We start from the raw sequence: 26,917 nt of genomic DNA, 5'->3' as shown, positions 1-26,917 counted from the left end.
TCAATGTTAAGTATAGGAAAAACGCAAACCGCTCTGAAAAACGCCTGTTCAGAGCGGTTTTGCAGGCGTTTTTGTTACAGAAGCTGTTCAGTAACAGCTTTACTGTAACAATATATGAAATCTACTATACTGAAAACCGCAGCAGCAATCCGCAAAACGCTAGCAAAACGCCTCATAAAAATAAAAAAAAGCGTTTAAAAATCTGCTAGCATTTTGCGGATCTGCTAGCGGGTTTTGGTGTGCACCAGCCCTTAAAGAACATTTAGTGAAACATCAATTCACTAAAGCTGGCCTAGTGCACACCAGAGCGGTTCGGCAGCGTTTTCAGATCCGATTGTGGATGTGGAAACGCTAGGGTAATGTATTTGAATGGGGTGGTGCACACCAGAGCGGGAGGCGTTTTGCAGAAACGCATACTCCCGGGCTGCTGCAGATTTTGGATTGCGGAGGCGTTTCTGCCTCATTGTAAAGTATAGGAAAAAAGCAAACCGCTCTGAAAAATGCTACATCAGAGCGGTTTGCCAGGCATTTTTGTTACAGAAGCTGTTCAGTAACAGCTTTACTGTAACAATATCTGTAATCTGCTGTACCAAAAACCGCAGCACAAAACCGCAAAACGCTAGCAAAACGCTTCAAAATAATAAGAAAAAACTAGCTAGCGTTTTGCGGATCTGCTTGCGGTTTTTGGTGTGCACTGGGCCTAACTGTGTGGCAAGCTGAAATGTCTGACCAGTGAGGTAGATTACTGACTTGCGCAGTAAATACCTCAACACATGTCAGTAAATGTCAATTCACAAAGGTTCGAGCATATGGTAAAGCCAAGAGAGATGTTCGATATTTATCTCCAGCTCTGATCTGTAGAAAACTAGCAAATAGCACGCGTCAGCGGCAGTATTGAGAGACTACAGAGAGCAGAAAGCAGGGAGCCAATAGGAAGAGCCTCTCCCTCCTGCTACTCACCCCATTTGATCCGATGCACTTGTGAGCAGGACTTCAGAACAACAGAGCTAGAGAAGAAGACATTCAAAGAGTCTTTTCTGCATCACTTTAGATGTGAAGATCTGTATAGTGATACACAGAAGAGAGACCTCTAGTGGCATGTTAGCACATTGAAAATGATGCAGTAAGCCTTTTCATCTAACAAGCTGACACAGCTGCTGCAGAAACCTACTCCACTTTCCACTACATACCGAACAGGGCTTGGTGAAAATCTTTGTGAATTTGGAAAAGAAGTCTAAAATATTGAATGTGGTATTTTACTGACCTGTTTTTTTTTGTTTTTTTTAACAGCCCTTTGAGAATAAAAGCCATTGTTTGTACTTATTTAATACAAATATATGTTTGCCGGAGTGCACAAACATCATGTTGCTGGCGAGGAGGAGTGAAGAGTGCACCTCATTGCCTCTCCACTCACCCTCTGGCAGCACAATCCTAGCTTTGGGACAACAGGCCTTATCTTTCACTCTCTCACCTTCTTCTTGTATACTTTTTGCTGGCAGGAATATTTTTATGTTGCTCTTTCTGTAACTTCAGTCCCCTCCCAGGATATGATGGGACTTTTAAGTTTGACACAGGCAGAATAGTGAACTGAAGCTGGCTGCTGGGGGTTGGCAAGGGTTCGCTGTGAAACCTGATAATGTTTTATTAGAAACAGTCACAGCTGAATGTTCTAAAGCATGCAGGACCCCTACAAGCTGCATGATACAGAACAGTCCTGTAGTCACACCGACTGAATAGTGGAAGTGAAATGAGAAATCAACAGTTCCTTAAACTACTCTATGTGTGTCAAACTTAAAAGTACCATCATATCCTGGGTGGAGCCTTAAGCTACAGAAAAAGCATTAAAAAAAAACCCTTGCCTGTTGCAGCACACAGGAGGAAGGAGAGAGAGAGGGAGAGAAAGAAAGAGAGGGGACGGCAGAAGCATGTTCTAGCAAGCTGTGAAACAAGGCCGACAAATTACATAGAAGAGAGTGGGAGCAAGCTACACACAAGGCACATAGACTACAATTTCTCCAATCAGGACTTTGGCACACAGTGTTTTAGGAGTGTCGGACGTCTCCAGGATCTCTGAGGCTGCTTACAAGCTCTCTACCACATCTTCAGCCAGGTAGGATGCTGCTTACTAGACTTGAGTAAAAACCTTGCTTTGTTTCTACCAAGTTATGTTTTGGCCATGCTGAACATATTCTGGACTGTGAGATCAGACCCTTTCACATGGAGGTGGACTTCTCTGACAACATTTCAACGATGAGCTCAAAACATTTCAAGAGATCCTGATTTAGATTGGTCAAGGGGAGAAAGTTGGAGGGACGTGGGAGGTAATAAGGAAATCCAAAAAAGCCAGAAGTCAACAAAGTTCTCCTTTCTTTGCTGTGACGTGAAACTCAGACCATGGGGCTCCGATGGATTTGGTTGCTGGTCTTGATGGTGGACCTTCTCCATGTGGCTATGTCAATGTCTACGTGCAAGGCGGTGGACATGGAACAGGTGAAGAAGAGGAGGATTGAAGCTATTAGAGGACAAATTCTTAGCAAGCTAAGGCTTACTGAGCCTCCAGGTGTAGAAAGCGAGGAGATAAAAATACCGGACGAGATCCTGTCTATTTACAACAGTACTGTGGACATCATTCAAGAAAAAACACAGAAAGAGAAGCTTGTCGTGGAGGAGTATTATTCCAAACAAGTGGAGATGATTAAGATGAACAAAATAGGTAAGGTAACCTTTACAGTCTGAAATTTTTTTTACAGGGCGTAGAACAATGTTTGTTTTAGCAATAATGGGTCGAACTTAAACATATAAACATCAAAATTATAGAGATAAGGAGAAGAAAAAGATAAGAAAAAAAATTGAGGGAGGTAGTTGAAGAATTTAGGAACCTTAGACAGAACAAACTAAATGAGCAATCTACTAAACATTTTACATAGACACGAGCCACATGAAGGTGTGAGGCAAGATTGACTGAAATCAATTGACTGCAAGCTGATGATTTTATTTAATCCATCAATCGTGCCAGGACGATTATATCCTATCTGTGACGTTTGATCCAGTGAATTGCTTCTATCCATTTGATCTCTGCCAAGCCAACCTCTTTAATAGGTCATTCTCACATATTGTTAACTTAGATTATTAGATAACAAAGTTTATATTACTGGAACTAACAGTGACTATAAAAAAATTGAAAAGAATTGATGGAACAATAGAGCCAGATCTTAAAAATAAACTCGATAGTACACAATGTTTCACTGATACAAAAGTCTTCCAGTCTGTTGTGTTGACACAAGAGGTTAGTTGGTGGATCTGATCAGAATTGCTCTGTGAAAGGATCCCACCATATAGAAAAGTACTAAATCTGGGGAACATGACTAGAGAGACATCTGTAAAGTTTGGCAACCTATAGTAACTAACCAGCAACCATCTTTACTTTTTCTAAACGGTCTGCTCCAGTGGAAAGCAAAAATTGATTAGTTGCAATAGGCTAATAAACATTTTCATTGTGCTATAGCACAGCATTCCTCAACATTTCATTGGTTGGTACCCTTTTTGAAAACCTGGGTTTGCAAAGTACCCCCTGGTATGGCAACGATTGGTTCAAATCCCAGCCAGGGCATTATCTGAACGGAGTTTTTATGTTCTCCCCGTGTATGTGAGGGTTTCCTATATGCACTCCGGTTTCCTCCTACATCCCAAAAACATACAGATAAGTTAATTGGCGTCCGCCTAAATTTGGCCCTACACTGATACATACACTACACAATAATTAGATTGTGAGCCCCTCTGAGGGACAGTTAAGTGACAAGACAATATACTCTGTACAGCGCTGCTGAAGATGTCGGCGCTATATAATAGTAATTATCTCCCGTAACCCTTGACACACAGTTACATGTAAAAGTAGGACATGTTTCTAAGGTTTCCAAGAATTTACTATTGCTTTAAATAAGCTACAATACTAATTTGGTGTGGTTTACAAATAGTTTATCATTTTCTAAAATTCTAAATTTGTTATGTTAAATAAACAAAATCAAGCCCGAGTACCCGCTGGACCCATCAGAAGTACCCCCTGAGGTACGTGTACCACATTGAGAACCTAGGCCCCAGTGTATGTTGCCCTAGTAACTAAGTTATCTTATGTTCCAGTTAACCCTTGACTGATCTTATGAATACTTTTCTTGATTTTTTTTTATTTACTGTATTAAAGCACACCCAACATCAGGATTGGTTTTCCCAGTATATCTTCTGGTGGCCAGATCTAAACAGTTTATAATCTTACAGTAAAATAGCAATTAGCTGTAACATGAAAACATTATTTTTTTATTTAGTTTTATGTTTGAAATTTTAAAAACCTTTTAATTTAATATACTTACTAACACACAATCATTACCTGATCACAACATTTTCTTCCTACATGATGTGCAATACTGTCACTATTCCTACTTCTACTCATAAGAATGTGGATGTCACATACATTGCTGATGGGGATAAGAGAATGCAAAGAATGATTGTGTGCTGGCTGGAATTCAACCAATCAGAAATCAGTTCTTCAGCTGTGATGCGTTTGAATATTCTGAGTATTAAAAGCTGAACTGATACATTCAGAGGTGAACAGTCCCAGATTTCCAGGCACAGTCCCAGTTTGGGTGAATTGGGATATTTGTCCTTTGAAATCTCAGCATCTATACTGTACTACAAATATCGTTTTATTTGTACATGAATTAAATTTATGGATTCTTCTTCTCTTGCGTTCTAGATTTTAAAGGGAACCCCGAGGTGAGAGGGATATGGAGGCTGCCATATTTATTTCCTTTTAAACAATGCCAGTTGCCTGGCTGTCCTCCTGATCCTTTGTCTCTGATACTTTTAGCCATTGACACTGAAAAAAGTAGATCAGGTACTCTGACTCAACTGACTCAGGTTTGGCTGCATTAGCCATATGCTTGTTCCAGGGTTTTGACTTAGACACTACATATATCAGAAGATCAACAGGACTGCCAGGCAACTGGGATTGTTTACAAGGAAATAAATATGGCAGCCTCCATATCACTCTCACCTCAGGTTCCCTTTAAAGCCAATGTTTATTTAAATTAGTACGCAGAACCATTGAAAGTTAGCTGTTTACCTCACTTGTCCCAAATGTTGAGAATCTGCACAATTATTTTCTGTTACGAGATCTAAAGCTGACCATTCACCATGCAATCTTGCCCCCTCTATGAAGTACTAGAGACTGAGAGCACAGAATGATAATAGTTTGAATAGATTGTGGCGGGAGGGCCCGTTCTCACCTGAGCGGGAATCGCGCGATTCTCGCTCACGGCAAACCGCTAGCAGTTCTGCAAGAACCGCTACACAATGTAGCGAGTGGCAGTGTTCTCACTGCCACGGTTGCGGTTAGCGATAACCGCAACCGCGCTGCATGCAGCGGTTTGCCGGCGACGAGTGTTCTGCGATTTGCGATCGTGATTAGCGTGCACAGCACGCTAATCGCGATCGCTCCAAAACCGCCGCCGTGCCCAGTGATTCTTCCGCGCTAATCGCGGGAAAATCACTCCCGCAAAACGCCGGCGGTAATCGCCGGCGTTCTGCGATTTTAAGTGTGAACAGGCCCTAAGAATCTCTCTTTCTACACGGAAATAGTAAGATTGGACCAGAATGTGCAATCATGATTGTATGGTGTAGGGCCAGCTTAAAGCCTGGTACACACACTGAATCACTGTCACCCGGAATGATCATCGCAGAGGACAGCCTTAGGAATGTACCAGTGGTGTAGCAATTGGGGATGCTGAGGTTGCAATTGCACCAGGATCCTTGGATTGAAGAGGCCCACATAGGGCCCTCCCCCAGGTGCAGCATTAACTGTTTACTGGTGCTGTAGCTGAAATGATCACCTCTATTGGTGCTTTAATCATTAGCAAGCTATTTGTTTCCTTCTGCTCACACCTCTCTCACAGTGACTGTCCTTGGAAAGCAGGTTTAAGTGGTCTGTATCATGCAATTATTGTAAATAGTGGTGGTGTGGGGGAAGGCGGGTTTTTGCACTGGGGCCCAGGGCTCTTTAGCTTTGCCACTGGGAAAAACATTGTATAGATACACTGCCTGGCTAAAGCACAAGCTGTCTATTCTGGAGAAGGGAGGAGTAAGAATGGCCATGCTTCATGGTCCTTAAAGGAGAACGCAATGATGTGTTTTGGTTCAGACATTCAGTAGGGACAGCAGCTATAACTTATAGCTTTAAAAACAGCTGTTTAAAGGGAACCTAAACTGAGAAGGATATGGATTTTTCCTTGTAAAATAATACCAGTTGCCTGACTCTCCTGCTGATCCTGTGTCTCTAATACTTTCAGCCACAGCCCCTGAACAAGCATGCAGATCAGGTGCTCTGACTGAAGACAGGCTGGATTAGCTGCATGCTTGTTTCAGGTGTGTGATTTAGCCACTACTGCAGCCAAAGACATCAGCAGGAGTGCCAGGCAACTGGTATTGTTTAAAAGGAAACATCCATATCCCTCTCAGTTAAGGTTCCCTTTAAACAAGATGGCAGACCTATTTGAATGAGCATGGGGCATTGCAGATACCTGCATTCCTTTGATAGTGACACCATTATTTTAAGCTCAGTACAACACCTGGAAGAAGCTGCTTTTTGATTGGTCTAAAGGGCCCTTACTAAGCGATTTTTCCAAATGATTTTTTTGCACCAATTTTTTTTTGTGTGAAATAGCACAACATAGTTTAATCAAAATTTGTTAAATGATGTTTTACAATGCATGCCAACCGCAGCAATCATTAGTTTTCGAATGACCGCCATGTCCAATTACAAAGGATCCTCATTGACTTCCGCAGGTTTTGCTACGATCTTGTTCATTTCTGACACTGCCAACAACGCTTGCAGATTCGGCCAGGTAGATCGGGGGAACGATCGTTCGTCGGCAGAGATCCCTGATCCATCTGCCCGTGATCTGCCCATGGGTACTTAGCTTAACAGCATGGAGTGTGAAAAATGCCACTGAAAAGCCCATTTAAACTCTGTGAATGATGCACAGATTTGTAATAACAGAAAATTATATGTACAACTTTGCAGCAGAGTTCCCCTTTAAAGGACTATGTAAGGAGAGGGAATTGGAGGCTGCCATATTTATTTCCTGTCAATATCAGTTGCCTGGCAGTCCTGCTGATCTATTTGGCTGCAGTAGTGTCTAAATAACACCAGAAACAAGCATCCAGCTAATTTTATCAGATCTGACAATAATGTCAGAAACGCCTGATCTGCTGCATGCTTGTTCAGGGTCTATGGCTGAAAGTATTATAGGCAGAGAATCAGCAGGATAGCCAGGCAACTGGTACAACTGAAGAGAGAGGTATATGGAGGCTGCCATGTTTATTTACTTTTAAGCAATACCAGTTGCCTGGCAGCCCTGCTGATCCTCTGTCTCTAATACTATTAGCCATAGCCCCTGAACAAGCATGCAGCAGATTAGGTGTTTCAGACTTTAAAGTCAGATCTGACAAGACTAGCTGCATGCTTGTTTCTGGTGTTATTAGATACTACTGCAGAGAAATAGACCAGCAGGGCTGCCAGGAAACTGGTATTGATTAAAAGGAAATAAATATGGCAGCCTCCGTATACCTCGCACTTCAATTCCCCTTTAAAAGGAAATAAATATGGAATTCTCCATATCCCTCTCGTTACATTCGTCCTTTAAGGATAATTTGATGGAGCTGGGAAAAAAGGGCGCATGCCGCTAGTGGACAAAAAGGGCGCCGCCATTCACTCCCATAATAAATAGCGTTTAATGGGCGCTGAGTAGGAAAAAAGGGCGCCGGAGCTAAATAAAGTTTATAAACGGCGCCAGGAGCTAAATAAAGTTTACAAACGGCGCCCGGCGATGTTTAATGATTTATAACTGAACTTGTGGTGATTTACGTTTATAAAATGCACCCGTGCCGAATAACGTTTATGAAAATAATAAACATATTTATCTTATTTAAATAATTAAAACATTATAAAGCGATCAGTACATAACGTAAATTGCAAAATTTTTACTGTTTGTAAAACATTATTATTCACAAAATAAAGCGATCAGTACGTAACGTAAATTGCAAAATTTTTTTTGAATCCACAATTAGTAAAACATTATTATCCACATAATAAAGGGGGGTCTTAGGTTTAGGCACCAACAGGGGGGTCTTAGGTTTAGGCACCAATAGGGGGGTCTAGGGGTTAGGGGTAGGTACAGGGAGGGGTACTTAGGCAACAACAGGGGGGGGTCTTAGGTTTAGGCACTAACAGGGGGGTCTTAGGTTTAGGCACCAACAGGGGGGTTTTAGGTTTAGGCATTAACAGGGGGGTCTTAGGTTTAGGCACCAACAGGGGGGTCCTAGGTTTAGGCACCAAGAGGGGGGTCTAGGGGTTAGGGGTAGGTACAGGGAGGGTTACTTAGGCACCAACAGGGGGGTCTTAGGTTTAGGCACCAACAGGGGGGTCTTAGGTTTAGGCACCAACAGGGGGGTCTTAGGTTTAGGCACCAACAGGGGGGGTCTTAGGTTTAGGCACCAACAGGGGGGTCTTAGGTTTAGGCACCAACAGGGGGGTCTTAGGTTTAGGCACCAACAGGGGGGTCTTAGGTTTAGGCACCAACAGGGGGGTCTTAGGTTTAGGCACCAACAGGGGGGTCTTAGGTTTAGGCACCAACAGGGGGGTCTTAGGTTTAGGCACCAACAGGGGGGTCTTAGGTTTAGGCACCAACAGGGGGGTCTTAGGTTTAGGCACCAACAGGGGGGTCTTAGGTTTAGGCACCAACAGGGGAGTCTAGGGGTTAGGGATAGGTACAGGTAGGGTTCTGTGTAAGAGTAGGCTTAGGTATAGTTTTAGTAAAATTTTAGTAATAATTACTAATGTATTACAACATTTATTACGAACGTAGTTATATTTATATCATCTTTATAAACAATATTTTCAAATTTTATTATAACAACAAACCATAAATGACGGTTATTCACAATAATATACAATTATAACAATTAAACATATATTATTGGTTTTTTTATAAACGTAATTATAAGTTTAACTTTTGAAACAGGGAAGATTAACGTTTTCACAATTTCCGATTTCATAAACATTATTTAATGATTTATAATTTTGTTAAACATTATTTGTAAACGAAATATAGCACACTATATTTATAAACCCTATTAATGATTAATTATTATTTAGAGTTTACACCCCGCGCCCTTTTTGTCCAGGCGCCCTTTTTGTACGTACGCTAATTTGATACATAAGTAGCTAGAGAAGCCAATTGGGTAACAAGATGATTTAGAACACTCAGACAGTCCACAGATAAACTCTGAAGCATTTTCCGGCACTGTAAGTTCTTTTTACCGCATGTAGAACATTTTCCATAATTCTGGAACTCTCTGAAACCATCATAAATCCCTTTTTCACCACAGTGCGCTGAATAGTAGCCTCTGCTGAGTCGAAAAGGGGAATTGTTATCGCTGATTTATCTGGAGGATGTGGATTCTTTTCACCTTTAGGTATAGCACATTGCTTTTTGTACAGTATGGGCTATTTGTGCTGTTCAGACTTTTGCTAATGGGGTAGTAAGGATTCATGAGTGGAGCTTTTAAAGGAAGGAGTTCTGGATGATTATTACAGAGACCTCAGCAGCAGATGTACAGCTTTCACTCAGTGGCACGCTCAGTGCAGGGGAGAGGAAAGGGTTACTGGAACCATATTGTGACCACATTGCCTCTCTTCCTGTATGTCCCGTCCTGCTACCGCTTCCTTATCCATCTGTCCTGCTCCCCTTCCTCTCAATAAAGCTTTTAATATCCCCAGTGTGTCACCAGCCAGTCTTCCTTCTCTTCCTCTCCCCCCCCCCCCCCCCCCCCCCCAGCTTTGTTTTTCCGTTTATTAGTATTATGATTATTATTATGCAATTTTATAGCAGTGACACATTTTTCCACAGTGCGTTATAGAGCTCATTGAAAAGATCGCTTCACTGACTGCTCACGTCCCGACTCCCTACTGCAGTCTAGGGCCAGTTACACTACCAGTGTTTCTTTGTGTGTTGGGAAAAAACTGTCGTGCCCAGAGGAAGCTTTCTCAAGCACAGGACAGATTATCTACTCCATGTAGACTATTATCTGCCTGGAGTTTGTATGCCTGTTGGTTATACAAGGTGCGGTTCACAGGGCCGGCGCCACCTTATGGGACATCTGGGACATTACCCCAAGGCCCCGAGCTGGCTGCCCTCCCCCCACCAGGTCACCACGCCCTTCCCCCCCCCCCCCCTCCCCACACACACACACTTAGCAGTGCGCCCCTTCCCGTGGCCACTGCAATATCTTTGGCAGAGTAGCGTCTCACCTGTCCCAGCAGACACGCTCTTGACAGTCTGTGGCTCCATTCGCTCCCCGACTTCATCCACTGCTGGCTGCTTCTCTGTGACCTGCGGCATGTCATTACATAATAATAACATGCGCTGGGTCATGGAGGAGTGGTGCCCCTGCAAGGTTGAGGACCAGGTAGCACGGAGCCATGGACTGGCAGGAGTGCACCCGCTAGGACAGGTGAGACACCCTTCTGCTGGAGACATTGCAGGAGCCCCAGGGAGAACAGTTAAGTTGGGGGGTGATCTGTGGAGCCTGCTCAAGGGCCCTGGGGGGACCCTTGGCTGCCATAAAGGGCCCCAATGGCGCTCTTTGGCCGGGGGGGGGGGGTCTGTTGGGGTGTCCCTAGGTTAATTCTGCCCTGGGGTCCCTTGCTAGAACCTTCCCTGGTGGTGGAAACAGCCCAGCTCCATAGTACATACAGTACGTTCCACTATTTGATACTGTTTTGCTAATTAAGGGCCCTTTTCCACAGGCAGCTGAACTATGCGCTCAATGAGCAGTTACCAAGCAGCAGTGAACAGTCACTAAGCAGCAGTGAGCCGTTGCGAGGCAGCAGCAAGCAGTTTTCACTGCCGATCAATTGCTTGTGGAAAAAGCTCGCAGCAGTGAGATCACTGCCATATACTTTTAGTTACACTTGTGCGTTTAAAAGCGCTAGAGATCGCCAGCGATTCGACGATTCGCAGTAAACGCCCACCAATCGCCCTAGGGTGAATGGGCCCTAAGAGGAGGGGATGCAGCTTGTGTTATCAGTAGCTGATATTACACTTGGTCTTAGAGCCGCTGCATATAGATTAATGTCACCTGAAACAATCAATGTCAGGGACACACCCATGCTCACGTTAGATTTTTATCCAGGAAGAACATAAACGATTATATCGGATGATGAAAATCTAGCATGTGTGTATAGCTTAGCTGACTCAGCCTTACAGGCACCTTTAGCTACTTAATACTGAGAGTACTTCTGGCTACCTAATACTAAGGGGCACCTGTAGCTACAGGAGAAGTGACAGCTGGGACTGCCAACACACTCGCGATGCAGTTCGGTTCAGGTTTGTAGGTTCATGAAGGACAAAGTATAATGTGCCAGGACATCTGTGCCTATAGGCTCCTGTGAGGTAAATCCGGGCCTGTCTTCCAGGTTATCTGTATGGAATATTTGTTACTGAGAGTTCTATGAGGGAGATGCTGTTTGCTTGGCATATGGAAAAAGCCGTTATTTCACACAATGCGACGAGGTTCACAGATAGGAAACTGTCAGGGACCAGGGTCATGACATCACACTGCGGAAAGGGGTTTCACCACAATATCAGCCATACAGACCCCCCTGATGATCTATTTGACAAAAGGTAAACATGCTCATGGGAAAGGGGGTATCAGCTACTGATTGGGATGAAGTTCAAACCTGGGTTGAATTTCCTCTTTAATGGTCATGTATCGTTATGGCAACAGTTTGGGGGCACAAGCGCTATACAGCCACTCTGCTCAGTTAGGTTGAGAGTGGAGGAGGGACAATAATCGACATATGAATGAACAGCTTCTGGCAAGTACAAAAATAATGCACTCCTTCACTGATCTTTTGCCTCTAGTTGGCTGAATGACATTGTGGGACACTTGTACACACACTAGTTTTTTGTATCATGTGGACAAGCCTTTAAAACTGGAGCATGGGAAATGGAGCAGTCTACCACAGCAATTAGCAAAACTCTAGTCAAGTGACACAAATATCCTTTTACTACTTTAATCCTTATTTAAACATATTGTATGAAGAAGAAGCTGAGAGTGGCTCCTTTGAGTCTGACTGAAGGAAGATCTGGTCAGTGGAATGCTGAGAACAGGGTGAGTAACCTCTCATTTACACTCTCATCAGGACTCTGCATAGGAATAGAGGGAGGGAGGCGCTCAGGGAGGGGAGTGAGCCGCGTTTCTATCCTCAGGCGCCTATAGGCTTGTGCCTACAGTGCCTTATGGTAAATCTGGCCCTGCTGGCAGAACTAAAGATATCCCCACCAGTGATAAATGTAAATCGGGGAGAGGAAAGATTTTACAACGTGCAAACACTGACTAAATGATTTATAAATAAATATTGTAAAATCTAAGCAATTTTATTAATTATGTTATTTTCACTACAATTCGCAATAGTTAATGTGAGTGTGTGTAAAGACCTTAACCGCTTTGGGACCACATGCAGTTAAAAGTATGCATAAGCCTGATGGGGCGTAGTTTTAACACTGCCGGCTCCTGTGCATGGGATACCTTTGTGTGGTTCCGCCGCACAAAACTCAGATCAGTACCTCGGTCAGGAGCCAATTTCATTGGCTTATGACCCTCTGATCACTGTGAGCCAATCACAGTGATCAAAAAGTGTACAATAAAAAAAAGGCTTTGATCCTTAAAGCAAGCCTGAAGTGGATAAGAAAACCCCACATACTTACCTATGGAGAGGGAAGGATCTGGGTCCTATAGAGTATAGAGCATAGGTTCTCAACGTGTGGTACGCGTACCCCAGGGGGTACTTCTGATGGTTCCAGGGGGTACTCGGGCTTGATATACTTAACCAAGAATAACAAATTTAGAGTTTTAGAAAATGATAATTCTTATTTAATCAACACCAAATCAGTATTTTAGCGAATTTAAAAGCAATACTAAATGATTGGAAATTGTTTAGAACCAATTATAATGTACTACGATTAAATATATATTTGTCAAGGGGTACTTGTGATAATGTTTACTATGCCAGGGGGTACTTGGTGAGTACAGGGATTTAAAAGGGGTACATATCAATAAAATGTTGAGAAACACTGCTATAGAGCCTTCCCGTTCCTCTCACGGTCCCCGTGTTCCAGCGCTGTCACCACTGTGTGAATCTGCCACTACAGGAGGCATAGGAAGGCCTCAGAACCCCGAGTTCTCCAGAAGACGGGTGGCTCCATTCTGTGCAGAGGCGAGTGCACACTCATGCAGGCTCACGACTGCGCAGTACGAAGCCACGCGTCTTCAGGAGCACTCAGAGTTCTGAGGTCTTTGGAAGCCTCCCGTAGCGGCACAGAGCAGGTTTCATACCATTGGTCAAATACTGCTAAATGATGCTGGAACTAGGGGACCGTGAGAGGAACAGAAAGCATCTATAGGGCCCAGCGCCTTCCCTCTCCATAGGTGAGTATCTCTTTTTTGTTTTAACTTCAGGCTTGCAGAACCTGTTCGTCCAAAATAAAGACGGTTTACAAAGTTTACACGGCGTTTACACGGCGTTCGCTGCTCAATCGCTGTCCATTCAAATGTATGTTTCAAACAATGTTTACAGCGCCTGTTGCCTCGTCTCATAGAGGCCTCTATATGCAATGGGACGGGAGTGATGCCAAACACTTTTCTGCTCGGTTATATAAAAGTGTTAAGCATTAGCTAAACGAGACGCCCCCAGCAGCCCTTGTGAACCGGCCCTACAAAGTACAGGCGGTGATGCACAGTTGATTCTAAGGCTTGGTTCACACATTAATCTGTACATTTCCAGTCTAGTGCACTCCTGTCCTGTTTTGCATCAGTTTTCTATCAGTTTTATCTGACAGGATTGGAACTGCACACCTTTTATTTGTCATCACACCTATAAAAAAAAACTCATATAAAACTGACAGGACAGGACTGGATCGGCAATGTACACGTTTTACGTGTGAACACACCCATAGAAAACTGATACAAAACTGACAGGACTGGACTGCACTGGAAATGTACAGCTCTATGTCCGAACCAAGTCCGAAAACTCATACAAAACTGATGCCAACTGTCAAAAACTGACAGGACCGGACTTGACACTTATGTGCGAACCCAGCCTAACTGTAGTTTGTAGGCATGATGGAGAGCTAATCCCATACAAATACATATAACCTACACTACAGATAAACCTGTTTTATTTTATCTTGTGTTATTAATGTCCTCCTGGATTAGTATTATTAATTATTAATGCACAGAGTAGGACAGAAGGGTCCAGAGGAGCCTCAACAAGGGACTTGCCACCTTCTGACATTTTATGCAGCTAAGACCTCTGTTGTTACAGTTAGAGGAAGGCCTGACAGGTCCACTTGCTGGCTTAGCTTGGCTTGCAGGGGAAATAGCGGGGGAATCTTTGTTATGCTGCACTTGGTGAGTTTCCCCTCCCGTTGTTCTCCTCCTCTGATAGGTATGAGATGATTGAGCAGCTGCCGCTTTTATCTATAATGATATTTCATAAATAGTTTCATAAATAGTTGGGAGAGGAGGACATCCATCTGGGGTACCCCCGCAGGACAAGGCCCAGCCTCACAGGCAGCACATAGCTTAGGCCAACTGCCCCGGAGATCCTGTCCGCATACCATCACAGCACTCCTCATAGACAGGCCACATGTAACATATGAACCATCTTGGCATGGCTTGGTGTCGCTCACATGTCCTCATGTAGTTACATTTTACCCAAACAGAGTGGACCCTTGAGACCCTATTATCATATTGCCTTAGCTAAGGTCTATCCAAATGCCACATCCCTCCAAGATTTCAACCTTTACTAATGAAAGGAAAAATAACATTTCAACATACCTCCCAACTTTTTGAGATAAGAAAGAGGGACACTTAAGCCACACCCCTAATCACGCCCCTGACACACCCCTAGTCACGCATACCATAAAGATTTCATAAGAAAAATATGTTGTTTTATAATTCAAATAACACTGGTCCTCTGTCCTGGTTCATTTTCCTTCATATTAACATTTTAAAATCAGTAATATATTAATTGAAAGGATGCGGATAAAGTTTAGAGTCAACCAAACACATTTTAGTAGAGAAATATATATATTTACATAGAAAGAGGGACAATTGGCCTCAATTCACTAAGCTTATCTCCTGTCTTTAATAACGTTTCTAGAGTGATCACCATTGTGATGAGGCATGTAGTATTCAGGAAACATTTTACCTCAGGCAAACCTAAAGTTAACTCTTCTGTCTTTAAGTTAACTCTTCAAACCTTAAAATAACTCCAGAGTTAAAGACAGGCTGTTTATTAACCGTGTGTTAAAATAACTACAGAGGAGGTAAATTAAGAAATAAAGAGATAAGATAACTCTGTCACTGTGTGGTGGTAAGTTTTCTGTTGCCTTATTATCTCCAGCATGATCTTAGTGAATTGAGGCTGTCCTGAAAGAGGGACAAATGAGGAGGACAGAGGGACAGGGCTTCTAAAGAGGGACAGTTGGGAGCTATGATTTCAATGTGATTAGTTGCAAGGAGGTAATACAGACAGCTGTATCTAAGAAAGCCTGATAGTTTGGGCCACTGTGAACTTCAGTGAAATCGTGGTTTTCATAACTCGTCCGGAGACATGCTTGTAATCCGAAGCACTCATATCAAAGCAAATTCCCCCATAAAGATTCATGGAAACTCAGATGAATCATTTCCACAATCCAAAAACATTTATAGAAAAATAGTTAAAGTGCTAGTGTGTATAAGGCACTCTTTTGAAAAGATTAGTGTCTGGTGTGAGGGAGGCGAGAGGATGAGGGTTATTGTGTAGAAAGAATTTCACTATAACTAAAGTTTACCCACTATAACTAAGTTTACCCACTAAGCAAGTTTTTCGAACGATTTTGCGTGAGGAACAATTTTTTTCGCAATATCGCACAACATCATTTAATGAAAATTCATTAGATTCATTAGTTTCACGATGCACGCCACCTGTGGCTATCATTCATTTTTGAACAACCGCCCTGTCCGATTGAGTCATGGAGGATCGTTCTGATCACAATTGTTTACACCATCATTCGTTTCCGGTGTCGCAAAGGCCACTTGCAGATTCGGTCAGATGGATCAGGGAACGATCATTCATTGGCAGAATTTCCCAATCCATCTGGCCGTGATCTGACTGTGGGTACTTAGGTTAACAGAATCATTGCTATCTGTTGGCTCACCTATTGAAAAATCATCAGGGGCAGGGTGGGAGGTGTAACAGATCGATGGTCCATAGCGTTGCACTGCATCCAGCAGTGCAATCCTGCAGTTCAATAGATATTTGAAACTGAAATCTATTGCATATCTACGTGTAGTGTGTGGAAAGATTTAATCCCTCTCTGATAAGATTCTGATGTGAGAGAGATTGATCTTTTGGCCACATTGGGTGGCAATCTATAAGTGTATGGCTACCTTAAAGGGAAATTGAAGCGAGTAAAATTATTTAAAGTAAACACATGACGTAGCTGCAAATGAATATTACATACTAACCTCACCGTCAGTTCCTCTCAGAAGCTCACCATTTTCTTCTTACAGTGATCCCTTCCAGTTCTGACAATATATTGTCAGAACTGAAATATACCAGTTGCTGTCAGTTATATATCAGCAGCTGTCAGTCACAACTGAATGTGCAAGGTAATGTCCATGTTTCCCTATGGCTCAAGTGGGTGATATTACAGTTTAACAGTGTGCTGACCAGGAGGCTATTATGGGATAAGGGTCATTTTTAAAATGGAGGACGGAGAATTCCATTGATCACATTGGACAAATGGGATACAGGAGAGGAGAAAGAGATTGAGGAGTAGACTACACAGGAGGTAGGTATGATCTGTGTATGGTTATTTTGACTTTTTATTTTCAGTTCAGGTTCTCTTTAAAGGATACAAGAGAGAAAAATACAAGAAGGCTGGTCTACTTACCTGGGGCTTCCTCCAGCCCCTTCTCTGTGTTCATCCTCATCACATCTCTGCTGGCAGACGGTCCCCTCTGTAGCGGCCACCAACACGGCCAGGTCGGCGGCTTCTACGCATGCGTGGCCGGGAGAGTTCTCTGCAGTACTACTGCGCCTGCGCCAGGGCTGTGGAATCGGTACAACAATCATCTGACTCACACTCCTCAGTTTATGAAACCACTGACTCCAAGTACTCAAAAATTGCTTCGACTCCGACTCTACAGCCCTGACCTGCGCAGAATGCTCCCAGCCACGCATGGGCAGAAGCCAGGTCGGGGCCACAAAGGAGGGGACCAGAGAAGAGTGGCTGTCAGTGGAGCTTTGGCAAGGGGCACAGAGACTTCAAGGGGCTGGAGAAAGCCACAGGTAAGTAGATCAGCATTTTTTATTTTCCTCTCATGTATCCTTTAACCAAACAAACAGTGGGAGGGAAAGATAGATCTTTTTTTAATACACTTCATATACTGTATATCTTCTAGTGTTGTTTGCCAGTTACCCTGTGGTTACATCCAGTGTGGTTACTGTATCAGTAATCATTTCCTCAGTGGCACTTATCAACAATTATAGCCTTGTTTCTCCAATGATTAGTAATTACAGCTTCTAAGTAATTGCGTTCTGAAATCTCCCTTCCTCATCTGTTATCATCACCTTTATCCTTATTGCCCCTTCATCCTCATTTGTGGTCTTATCAGCAATTACACCCTCAATTGCCAGCGATCTGCTGTTCAGTTCAGCCGGATCAATAATTAAACAGTTCAAAGCTACCTCACTGGTGTGGCCTCCACAGATCGGAAGCTAACGCCGACCACGGGTTTATAGTGCACTATCAGGATGTGACACTTACATTGTACATATCTGCTATAATTGATAAAACAAAAAAGCCTAATTTGCATCTTTACAGGGTAAAGGATCCATAACAACAGTACTGGTGAGTTTTATTTCTGTCCATAATCTAGATTTCCAGTCAGGTGATTTGAATAATAATAGTTACACTTTCACTGTGGCATTAAACAATAGATGAACTCTCACTGTGCCCCTGAAGCTTAGTTACTGTGTAACTAATTCATGGATATACCCTCACCATGCCACTGAACCATAGTTATACCCTCACCATGCCACTGAACCATAGTTATACCCTCTCTGTGTCACTGAACCATAGTTCTTCCCTCTCTGTGCCACTGAACCATAGTTATTCCCTCTCTGTGCCACTGAACCATAGTTATTCCCTCTCTGTGCCACTGAACCATAGTTATTCCCTCTCTGTGCCACTGAACCATAGTTATACCCTCACCATGCCACTGAACCGTAGTTATACCCGCTCTGTGCCACTGAACCACAGTTACCGGTATACCTGCACCATGCCACTGAACCATAGTTATACCCTCACCATGCCACTGAACTATACTTTTTTAAATCATTTATTTTTTTTATTGCCAACAGGTTATATATATGATAACATTCAGAGAGTAGTACAAGAATTGGCATTACTTTTGGTATTAGAATGTTGTTAGACAGAATAATTGGTAGTTACAAGCCACTGAACTATACTTATACCCGCTCTGTGCCACTGAACCATAGTTATACCCTCACCATGCCACTGAACCATAGTTATACCCGCTCTGTGCCACTGAACCATAGTTATACCCTCACCATGCCACTGAACCATAGTTATACCCTCTCTGTGCCACTGAACCATAGTTATACCCTCTCTGTGCCACTGAACCATAGTTATACCCTCTCTGTGCCACTGAACCATAGTTATACCCTCTCTGTGCCACTGAACCATAGTTAAACCCTTTATGTACCACTGAACCATAGTTATTCCCTCTCTGTGCCACTGAACCATAGTTATACCTCACCATGCCACTGAACCATAGTTATACCCGCTCTGTGCCACTGAACCATAGTTATACTCTCACCATGCCACTGAACTATACTTATACCCGCTCTGTGCCACTGAAGCATAGTTATACCTTCACCATGCCACTGAACCATAGTTATTCGCTCTCTGTGCCACTAAACCGTAGTTATTCCCTCTCTGTGCCGCTGAACCATAGTTATTCCCTTTCTGTGCCACTGAACCATAGTTATTCCTTCTCTGTGCCACTGAACCATAGTTATACCCTCACCATGCCACTGAATCACAATTATACCCCCTTTGTGCCACTGAACCATAGTTATACCCTCACCATGCCACTGAATCATAATTATACCCCCTTTGTGCCACTGAACCATAGTTATACCCTCACCGTGGTACTGAACCATAGTTATTCCCTCTCTGTGCCACTGAACCATAGTTATATCCTTACTGTGCCACTGAACCATAATTATACCCTCTCTGTGTCACTGAACCATAGTTATACCCTCACCATGCCACTGAACCATAGTTATTCCCTCTCTGTGCCACTGAACCATAGTTATTCCCTCTCTGTGCTACTGAACCATAGTTATATCCTCACCATGCCACTGAACCATAGTTATACCCTCACCATGCCACTGAACCATTGTTATACCCTCTATGTACCACTGAACCATAGTTATACCCTCTCTGTGCCACTGAATCACGGATATACTCTGCCTCACCATGACACTTCACTGTGCTAGTAAGCCATAAATACAGCCTCACTGCGCAACTGTACCATAATTATACCCGAACTATGCAATAGTATCATAACTATACCCTTACTGTGCAACCAAACCATAGTTACACTGATAGGCTGGTTTCACACTGTTCACCAGCGTCACCGATGCGGTGCAGCGCTTCTGCCGCACCGCCAAAAACAGGCCTTCAGGGAATACAGCATTAGTACACAGTGTGCCACCAGCCAAACAGGAAGTGATGCACACTTGCGGTCACTTTCTACTTCGGGTATGGGAAAGAGTATTGTAAAAAATACGCATGCGTGCCACGACGCCAACTTTAAAAAAAAACAACATGTTGCCATAGACTAACATGACTTCCGGACTGACGCAGATCGCCACAGGTCGCCGTGGGTCCCGTACAGTAATGTAGTTCTGCGCTAGCATTAAATTTGGCACTTCCCTTACTGTGCAACCAAACCATAGTTATACCCTTACCATTGCAACCAAACCATAGTTATACCCTTACTGTGCAACCATACCATAGTTATACCCTTACCGTGCAACCATACCATAGTTATACCCTTACCATTGCAACCAAACCATAGTTATACCCTTACTGTGCAACCATACCATAGTTATACCCTTACCGTGCAACCATACCATAGTTATACCCTTACCATTGCAACCAAACCATAGTTATACCCTTACTGTGCAACCATACCATAGTTATACCCTTACTGTGCAACCATACCATAGTTATACCCTTACTGTGCAACCATACCATAGTTATACCCTTACTGTGCAAGCAAACCATAGTTATACCTTTACCGTGCAACCAAACCATAGTTATACCCTTACTATACAACCAAACCATAGTTATACCCTTACTGTGCAACCAAACCATAGTTATACCCTTACTATACAACCAAACCATAGTTATATCCCTTCCTGTGCAACTGAACCATAATTATACCTTTACTGTGCAACCAAGCCATAGTTATACCCTTACTGTGCAACCAAGCCATATTTATACCCTTACTGTGCAACTGAACCATAATTATAACCTTACTGTGCAACCAAACCATAGTTATACCCTTGCTGTGCAACCAAACCATAGTTATACCCTTACTGTGCAACCAAACCATAGTTATACCCTTGCTGTGCAACCAAATCATAGTTATACCCTTACTGTGAAAGTGAACCATTGGTATACCATTACTGTGCAACTGAAACATAGTTATACCCTTTCAGTGCAGCTGATCTATAGTTATACTTTTACTGTGCAACCAAACCATAGTTACACCCTTACTGTGCAAGTGAACCATGATTATACCCTTACTGTGCAACCAAACCATAATTATACTTTAGTTATACCCTTACTGTGCAAGTGAACCATAGTTATACCCTTACTGTGCAAGTTAACCATAGTTATACCCTTACCGTGCAACCGTACCATAGTTATACTCTAGTTATACCCTTACTGTGCAAGTGAACCATAGTTATTATACCCTTACTGTGCAAGTAAACCATGATTATACCCTGACTGTGCAACTGAACCATAGTTATTCACTCAAACCATAATTACCCTCTCACTGTTCCATTGAACCACAGTTGCATCCTCAATGTGCCATTGAACCATAGTCATACCCTCACTGTGCCCCTCAACAATAGTTACATCCTTACTGTATCGCCAAACCATGGTTACCGTAATTGCACCTGTAAGGTAGCCATACATCAGGTGACTTGGCAGCCGATCGACTATCCGATTTGATTATTATAATCGAAATCAGATGAAAATCGGTGCTGCCTAGTGCATGCCCGACTCACAATGCGACAATTTTGGTCTGAAATTGGTCGCATTAGTCGATTGGACATGCTGCAAGATGTAGGGCCGACTTGCTCGATCGGGTGTGTTGCAGTAATGGAAAGTAATATCGGGACTAGCGACAAACGCGATGCAACCCCCGGCGCTGTTGCTGCAATGTGTACGAGTGTGTGTAATGTGTAAATGTGCTGTAATATGCATTTATACATTACCTGTCCTGTGTCACAGTGGCCATCTGTCTTCCATCAGCCACATACACGCTGCTGGCGCATGGCACACCAGCGCATGACGTCACACATGCGCCACGCCTGCAGCAAGTATGCGGATAATTGAAGAGAGGCGGAAGATGGACGGCCGCTGAGACACAGGACAGGTAATGTATACATGCATATTACAGCACATTTATACATTTATTTATTTATTGTACTGTATTTATAAAGCGCCAACATATTACACAGCGCTGACATTACGCAGCGCTGATTTACACACATACACGCATACATACACAGTAGTGAGGAAGAGGACCCGGCGGGCTCGGACAGTTCCAGATAGATTTCACTCTGAAATTGATTGGGAATCGGCCTGCAGTGAATGGGCAGCCAGCAGATCTCTCTCCGATCAGATTCGATTAGAGAGAGATTTTTCTCTAGGCCGAATCTGCCCATCAACGCTAGATAAATGGCCACCTTTACTGCACCACAATTGTTCTTAATGAACCACTGAATAGTCAAGTGGTTTGTTAGGCTGAACAGAGATCAGGAAATCATACAGAGTTCATGGATTATCTTTCTGCTATAAATTACTGATTTAAGTAGCCCTCAATATATTGTTCTTTTAGGAAAACATTCAGCCCTTTCTGGTTACTATATATTGTACCCACCACAACCAGCTGTGACGTAAGACTATTCTACATATTCACAGCCATCCCACTGCAAAATCCATTCCACAATTGCAGACATAATCTTTCTCCAACCAGAAGGGGTGTCTCTAAAGTGAACCTGGAGTGAGAGTGATATGGAGGCTGCCATTACAGAGAGAGAGGAACTGAATGAATCATTGAATCAGTTAAGAGTGAAGAGTTAGGACTCAGGAGCTGATGCTGTACTCGGAGCCTTCTCTCTCTGACTTATTACTGTGGTTCTTTGAATCATTGAGCTGAAGGAACTGAATGAATCAGTCAGTGAATCAGTTATGAGTCGAGTCAGGCGCTGCTGTTAGCTTCTGCTGTAGTGTAAACTGATACCTGAGTGAGCTGAGAGGCATTTCTTCTCTCACTACTCAGTGCAGCAGCACTCCTGCCTCCTCCTGCCGCTCTAGGCAAGAATTTATAGCTGCCTGGTGGGTGAGACGCCTGTGCTGCCATATTTATTTCCTTATAAACAATACAAGTTCCTGGCAGTCCTGTTGATCTTCTGGCTTCAGTAGAGTACCAACCCTGAAACAAACATGTGGCAAATACAGTCAGACTTGAGTCAGAGCACCTGATTTGCATGCTTGTTCAGGGTCTATGGCTAAAATTATTAGAGACACAGGATCAGCAGCAACTTGAATTGTTTAAAAGGAAATAAATATGGTAGCCTCCATATCCCTCTCACCACCTCAGATTCCCTTTTAACCTGTAATATTTCTATGGTCCATATAAATATATAATTATACAAAGTGATCATGTAGCTCCTTGACCCTTTATGAAAAAAAAAAAAAATCTAGTTTAGTTAATTTTCCTTAAATCAAACCTGAAGCGATTTTGAAGTAAAACAGGGGGAAGGCTCTGGGTCCTGTTGAGCCTTCCCATTCCTCTCGTGGTCCCCTCGTTCCAGCGCTGTCTCCCCCGTTCAAATCTCCTGCCATGGGAGGCTTCAGAAGGTTTTGGGAGCCCGAGTGCTCCCGAAGATGAGCGGCTCTGCACTGTGCTAGAAAGCGTGCTCACGCATGTGCTCTACGGAGCTGTCCATCACTCGGGCTCCCGAAGACTTACGAAGCCTCCAGTGGCGGAAGAGAGTGGTCTTCGACCTATTGGTCGGAGATTGCTAACGGGGGAGACAGGGCTGGAATGAGGGATCGAGGAGAGGAACAGGAAGGCTTTATAGCAGTGTTTCCCAACCCTGTCCTAAAATCCCACCAGCACTGCATGTTTTGTGGAAATCCACAGAGGTAGATAATCAGCTCTGCTGAGACACTGATTACCCCACCTGTGCATGTTTGTGGTTTCCTGCAAAACATGTACTGTTGGTGAGCCTTGAGGACAGGGTTGGGGAGCTCTGCTCTACAGGACCAAGAGCCTTCCCCCCACCTTAGGTAAATGTCCTTTTTTTTTTATTATTTAAAAATCGCTTTAGGCTCACTTTAACTGAGGTTCTCCTCAGGTGCCTCATTAAATTAGAGAAAGTGCCCACAATTACTCCTACAGGGAAGGTCTCCATAATGTAACACCTTCACTGCCACTCCAATCAGCCCTTAGTCACATGATCTCAACTATGTATTGCCACTCATGACACCTCCAACATGCCATAGTAACTCTGCCAGTAAACCACTGAACTTTTAACTGGATATAAATACGCCTACAATTAACATTGTATAGTTTCTGTAACAATAGAACTGCCAGAGGTCATAAATCACAAATACAAACACATTCTCCCTCTTTTGTTTTCCGCTGGCTGAACTGCTTCAAATGACTGTTCGCACTATGACCTCCTCTACGAAAGTACAGGGATTTTCCCAAGTTGTATAATACGCTGTGCATCAGTGCACTGACATGCAGATCACGTGACACAAATACATTAACACCTGCTGTGCCATCATCTGCCGGTTTCAAACCATATAACTGGTGCCCATTAACAGCACTCTGTTGAGTTGAACAAAAACAGAATTTTATTAAAGAGAGCCGGAGGTGGGCTCCAAAAAGTAAAAAAAAAAGTAGGCTACCTGATCCGGGGGGCTGAGCGGATCAGGTAGCCGCAAAAACCGCCGCTCCTGTGGGCCGCACTGGTCCACTTTCACTTTGGTAACCTCTGGGTCACGACGCTGCACTGAGAGACTGTGGAGACAGGGAGGCAGGGGGCGTGGCCAGGGAGAGAGCTGCCCAATGACAGCTCTGGAAACCCTGCAGGAATGCCTCTGGCGGGTGTTTTGAACAGGGAAACCCTCTCCCTGCCTTTGCCTCTGAGGTAGCGACAAATATTGTGGCTAATCTCAGGGGGCTATAGCACGGGGGGGCAGAAAGCGGCGGTGTGGAGACGCAGAGCCATGTCATGAGGCAGAGAACATGCCTCTGTGTCCCATATACCTACCTCGGGTCTCAAACAAGTATCTATTTTCAGCATGGATCTGGCTTCATCTCCCTTTCATATCATTAAGCAGAACCTGAGATGCGAATGTAAAGAAAAAATATACATACCTGGGGCTTCCTCCAGCCCCCTTCAGGATTATCACCCCCTCACCGCCCTCCTCCGCCTTCTGGTTCTTCTGCAGTTGGCCAACTGCTCACGTGCGTCTAGGCTGCGCACACTCTCCTGCTGCGCTCCCGTAGCTGGGGGGCGTTCTGCACCTGCGCAGTACTAGTGCACAGGCACAGAATTGTCCTGGCAATGGGAGTGCGTTGAGGGAGAGCGCACAGGAAGCCCTAGGTGTGTATATTTTTTCTTTCCATTCCCATGTCATGTACACTTTAGAGAACCACTCCAGCGAAAAAACAAAGTAAGCAGTTAGAATCTGACAGAGCTGACAGGTTTTGGAATAGTCCATCTCCTCATAGGGGATTCTCATGGTTTTCTTTGTTTTCAAAAGCATTTCCTGAATTGCAGTTGCTAATGCTACGTACACACTTGCAATAACTATCGTTTGCAAGGAACGATAGTTACCAGACGAACGATATTGGAAAGATTGGAATGCAACGATGGGATGCAGCGATCATCATACACATTTTAACGATCGTTCTCGCAGAAAAGAACGATCCGAAGGATATGTTGTGTACATATTTATATAAAATAAAAAAAAAAACCACTGACATGGAGTTACAATAGATACAAATATATGATTGTTAACTTGAAAACAAAGTTTAATTGAAATGAGCAATGTAACAATCTTTACGGCCGCGCTACAAAGGAAGTACTGAAGCTGGGCAGAATTCAACGCAGGCGCATTGGCCCTTGTAACGATCCTTCTCGGCCGATGTCTGTACACACTATAGTTTTGTAACGATTGTCAGTAGATACGATCCGTCAGGTTGGATATTTCCATCTTCCCGATGTCGTTCTTTTGTCGTTCATGTTAATGATCGTTTGGTAAAGTTCTTTCCCCGATTGTCGGCGGAACGATCGTTAATTAGCTTTTTCAAACGACCGTAGTCGCCAGTGTGTATGCAGCATAAGTCTAACTGTCTAAATAGTATGCAAGTGAGTAGGGAGGCTGGCTGGTATCTTACTATTTTGGCAGTTAAACTGCCGTTCAGGAAATGCTTTTGAAAACAAAGAAAACCATGAGAATTCCCCATGAGGAGATGGAGTAGTCCAAAACCTGTCGGTTCTGTCAGATTCTAACTGCTTACATTTTTGCTGGAGTGGTCCTTTAAAGAGAAACCGTAACCAAGTATGGAACTTCCTCCCAGTCAGTAGCTGATACCCCCTTTCTCATGAGAAATCTTTTGCTTTTCACAAATGGATCATCAGGGGGCTCTGTGTGGCTGATATTGTGGTGAAACCCCTCAGACACATCACACTGTGGGAGCCTTGTTGCATTGTGGGAAATAACAGCGGTTTCCAACTGCCAAAAAGCAAGCAGCATCTCCTTCCACTGACATCACTTGCCAGCAGTAAAAATGTTGCCATGTGATAAATGTCAGAATATTAATCAGGGAGAGGAAATATTTTACAATGGGAAATTACTGACTAAATCATTTATACATAATAATGTATATGTAATGTTTTCACTGGAGTTCCTCTTTAAGCTACCCAAGGATATCAGACAGAGTTTAGAAGATTAGAAAGTGCCTGTATTGTACATTGCTAAAATAATCTATTGTGTGAAATATTGCTTCATAAACAAGAACACCTGGATTGCCCAAGAATGCCTGTTTATAAGCAAGGAGGCAGGGCATGTGAGGCAAGGAACAACTATTGGTGCCTGCAGATTACAATGGGAAAGGGGGGTTATAATAGCGATAAGATGGTGAAATCCTGTGTTCTAACCAGGGCTGTGGAGTCAAAGCAATTTTGGGTACCTGGAGTTGGAGTCGGTGGTTTCATAAAACTGAGGAGTCGGATGATTTTGTGTGGTTTGTCTTCTTAAACAGAAGGAATTTGCGATAATTCAGCTTAAATCAAACATCTGTGGTTACCCACAATGCACCGCTACTGAATATGCAAAGATCTCTTTATGCCTTAGAAGCCAAGCTTGCATCCAGAACCTCTGGTGTCTAGCAAGCCTAT

At 43.4% G+C, this 26,917-nt stretch overlaps 1 protein-coding gene across 1 annotated transcript in view; it reads left to right on the top strand.

Moving 5' to 3' along the window:
* The first annotated feature begins 1,685 nt into the window (after positions 1 to 1,685).
* Positions 1,686 to 26,917, top strand: part of TGFB1 (transforming growth factor beta 1) — a 62,775-nt gene continuing 37,543 nt past the window's right edge. The window contains exon 1 of the mRNA XM_068250622.1: positions 1,686 to 2,713. Coding sequence (XP_068106723.1) covers positions 2,395 to 2,713 — 319 coding nt within the window. The 5' untranslated portion in view covers positions 1,686 to 2,394. The remainder of the gene's footprint in view (positions 2,714 to 26,917) is intronic.

Source organism: Hyperolius riggenbachi, chromosome 8 (assembly GCF_040937935.1).
Source record: "Hyperolius riggenbachi isolate aHypRig1 chromosome 8, aHypRig1.pri, whole genome shotgun sequence".
Classification (NCBI taxonomy): domain Eukaryota; kingdom Metazoa; phylum Chordata; class Amphibia; order Anura; family Hyperoliidae; genus Hyperolius; species Hyperolius riggenbachi.
Note: the sequence above shows the minus strand (reverse complement) of the source record. Positions and strands in the feature narration are given on the sequence as shown.